Genomic DNA, 6,722 nt, shown 5'->3' on the forward strand with positions numbered 1-6,722 from the left:
CTCCTGCCGCCTTCATCCCCGCGTGCTTCCCCGGGCGCCTGCCCTTCCCTCGCCTCCGAGGCCCGGGCGCGGCCGCGGTGGCGAGCCCCCGGAGACAAGAGCTTCAGGGAGGGCGCGGAGCGGTTTTTTCCCGCTCGGCGGACCAAGCGGCTGCTTTTGCTCCGGTTTCGGTGAGGAAACCGCTTAAAATTGTGTAAAGGAGGCCCCGGCCGCGTTCTCCTTGAGGAGCTGTAAGGAATGCCTGTCAGAAGGCGAGAGCTTGCTGGGGACGTGAAGCAGCATTGTCTGTTGGAGTTGTTGCTTTTCCCCAGCAGCCACGGAGGGTTGTGTAACCCAATAAACTGCAAATGAGAAGCAAAGTGACATGACTGCATTTGTTTTATAATGTATGACTAATGATTGGCGTGGCCTGTCAGATCGCTGAAGCATAGCAGTGTTGGGAAACGTTCCTCAGCTGATTCCTCACTGTTTGTGCTGCCCCGGGTTTTCCCTGCCTTGTCTCAGTTGTGCACAGGTTGGTTAATTCCATGAATCTGAACTTGGGCAGATGCATGCCTAAAATCAACAGCAAACTCTGCTCTCCCCACCCTGCAGCCTCCACAAAGGTTATGGGGGGGGGGAGGGAATTAAATCAAAACCAAAATAGCTTTTTCAATTCAAAGATGATTAAAATATCATTGTGTTTTTCTTTAGTTTCAGAATTGTGTGTAGAGGGTTAAGCTGTCTGGATTTAACTTCTCTTTTCTGGCTGTGAGTAGGAGTTTCCAGCAGATTAAATAGATGTTTAGAAACCCAGGTATTTGGTGAATGGAAGGTGAATATTTGTGATGCCATTTGAAGAGAGCATGTTAACCAACATATTTTGATGATCAGATGTTGAAACTGAATGTCAATGACTACGACTTCATGACAAAAATAAGGGTGGAAGGAAGGCAATATTTATATTTTTAGTAGAAAATGGAAGCTTCTGGTCTCTTCCTTCCCCAGCTGCCTGCAGGGAACCTGCAGCTCACTCTCTACCAGTATAAAACGTGTCCTTTCTGCAGCAAAGTCCGAGCTTTTCTTGATTATCATGGACTGCCCTATGAAATTGTGGAAGTGAACCCGATAATGAGAAAAGAGATCAAATTCTCTTCCTACAGAAAGGTGCCTATCCTGCTAGCCAATGCTGGAAGCCCTCTGGTAAGTCTTACTGTGTTGAAAGCTTGACTTCCCCGCAAGCGGTGGTTTGGAGGCTTGTCTCTGTGGTTTGTCACATGCAGTGTAATCTTAAAATCATCTTTTATTCCCTCAAGAGCCTAAGATGTGTTTCTTGCTTTGTGGTCTCCTGTGACTAGGCCTTATTAGAATTTTTTGTTGGCCTTTCTTAAAAGGCATGTTGTTTGTGTAGTGACTATATAATCCAGTGATTATCTAGCTTCTATCAGCCCTTATGCCGGACACATCATTTGTACCAGCGGTAACAGGAACTGCTTATATCTTGTGGGAAAAGAACGAGATCTCAAGAATACTGAAGATTCAAGTTGGCTTTTTTTTTTTATGTTAGTGTGGCTTTCCTCCTTCGCTGCCAAGAGCCTAAATCCAAAACCCACTAGCATTGCATGTGTACCTGGCCCTCAGGTCCTCTGTTGTCAGAATTAAAGACAAATTTGAAGTGACAATCTGAAACGATCACAGATGAGATCTGAATGTAAGGCTGGTTTTAGATGTGCAGGGACTCCTCTTGGCTTTTTTTTTTAATGTTAGTGTGGCTTTCCTCCTTCGCTGCCAAGAGCCTAAATCCAAAACCCACTAGCATTGCATGTGTACCTGGCCCTCAGGTCCTCTGTTGTCAGAATTAAAGACAAATTTGAAGTGACAATCTGAAACGATCACAGATGAGATCTGAATGTAAGGCTGGTTTTAGATGTGCAGGGACTCCTGTGGAAATGTATGGGAGGAAAAGGGACCACAGTACTAACTTGGAGCCTCAGCATGCAGGGGAAAAGGTTTTGAAGAATTTCCTTTTCAATTTCACTAGCTTCTTTTAAAAAGTTTGTTTTGATTCTGTTTTTCAGCAATTGAATGACTCTTCGGTGATCATCAGTGCAATAAAGACCTATCTCATTTCCAAGTAAGAAAACGGGATGATGGGAGTTGAATGTGAATGGCCCATGCGAACTAGAGATTCAGAAGACTCTCTCAGAGTCGGTCATAAGTATCTTGCTGACCTTGCTCTCTGAAGCTCTGGGTGTTTGGCCCAGCTGACGTGAGCCTGGCTGTGATAATGGGGATGGTACCTGTATATGTTGTGATGTGTGTGCAGTGAAGCAAAGCTTTTACCTTTCAGAACTACTCTTTTTCACCTGTGAGATTCTCTTTGCGCAAAGCCTGCTTAAACATGGACTAGTGCTAGTCCTGGAACTAAGCTTACATTTAGCCAGTTATAACATCTAGAATGAAATGAAATTGCTGTGCCTGTGGCCTGTCCTTTAGGTCTGCGCTACAAAGCGCTTGAGAATGGTAGGTAGTTTTATGCCTGCAAAAATTTCGGTTCTGACACAGAGAAAGGTATGTACACTAATAATAGTTATTTGCAAGTAGCTGTTCCAGTCTCTTTTCAAAATTTATTTCAAATAGAATTTGGAACCTCATGCACTTATTTTTAGAATAATACATTTTCAAGTGTGTATCTTTCAATCTGTCCTTTGCTCTTGCTCATTTTTGTAGCAGCCAGATCAGGTGCTAACTGCGTCTCTGTCCACAGGAGGAATAGCTTAGAAGAGATTGTGTCCTTCTATCCTCCTATGAAAACTGTGACTGAGCAAGGCAAGGAGGTATTTGAGTATGGGAATAAATACTGGCTCATGCTGGATGAGAAGGAGACAAAGCGCATCTATCCTGTCAAAGAAGTGAGAGTGTAAGTGCTCTTAAGTTTCTGGGCTCTCCAAGTAGGGTCACAGCCTTCTCCAGGTGTACTTAGGGATGGTGTAGATACAAAATCCTGATGGTGCTGACAAATCCTGTCATACCCCCCTTAGTGTTTAAAACCTCAGTAGTTAGAGTGGTTTTGCTGTGTTTCTTACGTAATTTGGAACAATGCTGTTAGACGGCCTAGTTACCACCATCATGGTCATGCTAGCCTTCAGTTGTCTCCAGTTTCCTTCTTGGCCTTTCTTCTGTGTCGCAGGGGAGTACTGTGGAGTGCTAGTTTCTCTTTCTGCTTTAGTTCTTATATTGGGAGGAGAAGCTACTGCTCCATCTTAGTCTTAATTTTAGTCTGAGATTGGAGGAGCCTTGCCAAAGATAACGATCCTGAGCACGTTTTGGAGAGGTCACCAGAGCGCAAGGCTGGGCAGGAGTTTTTGATGCATTCGTCCTTGGCAGAACCTCTGGCTAATGCCAGTGTGATTCTGCCTGCCTCCTGTAGCCCTGCAGTCTGTACCTCATTCACTGAAAGGTTTCTTTCTTTTGAATGCTTGCAGGGAAGAAATGAAGTGGAGAAAATGGGCGGACGACTGGCTTGTTCACCTCATCTCCCCCAATGTTTACCGTACCCCCAGAGAAGCCTTGGCATCTTTTGATTACATTGTCCGTGAGGGAAAGTTTGGCACCGTGGAAGGTTTCTTTGCCAAGTACATGGGGGCTGTTGCCATGTTCTTCATTAGCAAGAGGCTGAAGAAAAGGTTGGTACTGCTGAGCACCAAGTACACAAGAGGAATAGCTCCTTAACCTCCTTAGCTGTGAACCCCAGATGTCAAAGGGCAGAACCTCAGTGTTTTAAACCAAACTATTTAATCCAATGTGAGTAATAGCTGTACTTCTTTAACTGAAGGTACTGAGCCCCTCTACTCATCTGCTATTTAATCACTAACTGCCCCCTTCACTCTCAAATACCTTCCTAATTCCCAGGCAAAGACCAGCCCGTAAGATTACAGATGATAAAAGGTTAAAGAAAGAAACAAACTAGTGTCTTCAAACTAGTTCTTCTCTTTATCCAGACATCACCTTCAAGATAATGTCCGAGAAGACTTGTATGAAGCAGTTAACGAGTGGGTAAAAGCTGTTGGCAAACATCGACTGTTCATGGGTGGAAACCAGCCGAACCTTGCTGACTTGGTAAGGGGTTAATTCCTGCATTTATTGTTAGGTGTACTACAAATTATCCAGTTGCTTATCCGTGTGAAATGGTTAATACCAATATAGAGAAGGTGAGTTACGTGAGATACATTGTCCATGTCTTTTGTGCAGTAATACAATTCCCACGTGAAGAGGACTTAGAAATATTTGTGTAACATAGGATGGTATTTGTTGTTTTCCTCCCAAGAAATGTTTTCTAAGATGGAACCTGCAGTTCCCATCTGCAGGTGGATGTTACTGATCATGTGGAAGCATGATAAAAGCAGGTTACAAGCCAGGACACCGCTCTGGCTCGTGAATGCTGGTGAATGAAGCCTCACACCTGCACAGGTCTCACTACATTCAGTGCTGCTGGGGTTTCCTTTGCAGGCAGCATTGCAGAGTGGAGCAGGATTCATCCCCTGCACCAGCAGGTCTCCTTGGAATGCAAGTGAAGTGTTTCACACCAGGGCTTGAGGCAGAGATGGGGCTAACTTTTGCCCCGTAACTGCACATAGATCCTGATCTTTCCTTACTGTTTTGTCATGGAAAAACACGCATATTCTTAACTACCTTTCTGCCATTCAGTCTTCCTTGCTAATCAGAGTGGTGGAGTAAGTAGACGGCAAGGACAAGGAAAGAGCCTTACTGGCTAGGCTATTGGGACACTCATTGGTACCCTCAGCCGTTCTCCACCGCTGACTCTTTCAGTGTTGTTCTAATCTTTATCTTCTGGCACAGGCAGTGTACGGGGTCCTCCGAGTCATGGAAGGGCTGGAAGCCTTTGACGACATGATGGTTCACACCAAGATTCAGCCTTGGTACCAGCGCATGGAAGAAGTCATTCAAAAAGGTGAAGTTGCAGTCTGATGCCAGCTGCAGCTGCCTTCCTGAAGTACTTGCATGGTAAAAAACTTCAGAAAGAATGGCATTTATTTTTTTAAGAGTTGAATGGACTGGTCACACCTAGCAGACTGACATGCAGGCACAGAAACTGTCCCACTTAGAATATCAAGTTGCGGTGAGCAGAAAGGATCCAGCTGGGTGTATGTTTGCACACGATATTTAGAAGGACGGGGACAGGTAAAAGGAAGGGATCTTGGACGCTGCTGGAAAGGAGAAGCTCTGAACTGAAGAATGCAGTAAATAGGCTTCTTCTCGGCAAGAGCCATTCTGAGAGCAGGTTACTGTAAAAGCTAGCCACTCTCTTGGCTAGTAAGTTTAACAGCCATATCAGATATGGTAGGTCTGAGCAGCTTTTGCTTCAGGCTGTCTTCTGCTACTCATCCATGTCCTCGGAAGTGTTTTCCCGACTGAGACACTGGATACTAGTTTTTAAGCGACAATATTTCCTGCAATAGAGTCCTGTAAGACCAGTGCTGAGGGAACTGGAGGAATCCACGGTACTGGGAAAGGCATCCTTCCTATGACAGAAACGATGCTGCACTCGGCAGATTGTATGCTTTTATTCTTCCATGTAAACGGTTCTTTCAGTACTTGATTCTGTACTGTACCTGCAAGGATAAAGGTTTGCTTCTTTCTGTGCCCTTTGCGAGATCTGTGAGTTCTTGCCTTACCCATTACGCCCGGAAAGCACACCCTACACAGAAATCACTAACGCAGAGCAGTTATTTGAAAGATTTATCTTGCATGAAATCTCTCTGGAAAACCCCTGAAAATCAGTTTGTTCTTGTTTTGGAAAAAGAAGGATTAAGAGCAATCTGCGTGCCCAGGGGATCTCTGGATGTTTCTGCCGTGCAAGAATAACAAAGGATTTGCTGTTGTAGCAATCCGATTAGGAGCCATCGCTGCAGGTAACGTTGTGCAATACAAAGTCTGCTGAGCTGCGCTGGGTAGAAGCGCCTGATGTTTGTTGTAGTGAGAGACGATGCAGGTCCGAATGGGAGCGATCCTCTGTGCAGCCCAAGGCTTGAATTTCCTTAACTGTCAACTTGAAAAAGTTCTGTTTCCCCAGAAGGAAGGGAAGGATCCGGGGAAGCTGGTTTGTTGAGATGTGACGGGTGCAGCTGAAGTCGGTCTGCAGTAGAGCTGCTTGCACAGGGTGGGTTCTCTTGGGGGGGAGGTGGGTGGGCACCTTTATCGGGTATAACAACAAAGGTTGTGATAGAGGGGTTGGGGTTTTTTTCCAAATGTAAGGCTAGTTACAAATTCAGTTATGACCTGCCATAGAGGGGAGGAAGAGAACGCTTACAGTAAGAACAGCGGGGTTGCTGGTCTGTGACTCGACGTATTTGTTAAAGCTGTTCTGTACTGAAACTTGTGTTCCACGGTATGAAAACAGAGTTCAAGCAGGTAATGTTGTTTTAAAAAGAAAATAAATTGTGTTGAACATACATAGGCAGGAGCCTGAAGAAACCCTTTATGATAACTTAAAACATCCCTCTGCGTACGCCCTGGATGGAGGAAAAGCGTGTCACAGCCTCCTGAGCCGCAACGCGTTAAACGAGGGTCTGGAACGCCGACAGCTCGGTGCCGCGGCTTCTCTCCGCTGGCGCTGTGCTGACTCCCTTCCGCCGCCTCGGCCGCGCTCCGCCCGGCCGGCTCCTCACCCGGCTGCAGCCCCGGCGCGGCTGCGCTCGCTCACCTCGTCCCCGGGGCGGGAG

At 45.9% G+C, this 6,722-nt stretch overlaps 1 protein-coding gene across 1 annotated transcript; it reads left to right on the top strand.

Annotated features, from left to right (window-relative positions):
- Positions 1 to 942: 942 nt before the first annotated feature.
- On the top strand, positions 943 to 5,645 carry PTGES2 (prostaglandin E synthase 2). The gene is made up of 6 exons (XM_009286892.2): positions 943 to 1,182; positions 2,058 to 2,113; positions 2,747 to 2,899; positions 3,465 to 3,665; positions 3,981 to 4,098; positions 4,840 to 5,645. Exons 1-6 carry the CDS (start codon positions 958 to 960, stop codon positions 4,966 to 4,968), a joined length of 882 nt encoding a protein of 293 aa, XP_009285167.1. The 5' UTR covers positions 943 to 957; the 3' UTR covers positions 4,969 to 5,645.
- Positions 5,646 to 6,722: the final 1,077 nt, after the last annotated feature.

The sequence above is a fragment of the Aptenodytes forsteri genome, unplaced genomic scaffold (assembly GCF_000699145.1).
Source record: "Aptenodytes forsteri isolate BGI_AS27 unplaced genomic scaffold, ASM69914v1 Scaffold136, whole genome shotgun sequence".
NCBI lineage: Eukaryota > Metazoa > Chordata > Aves > Sphenisciformes > Spheniscidae > Aptenodytes > Aptenodytes forsteri.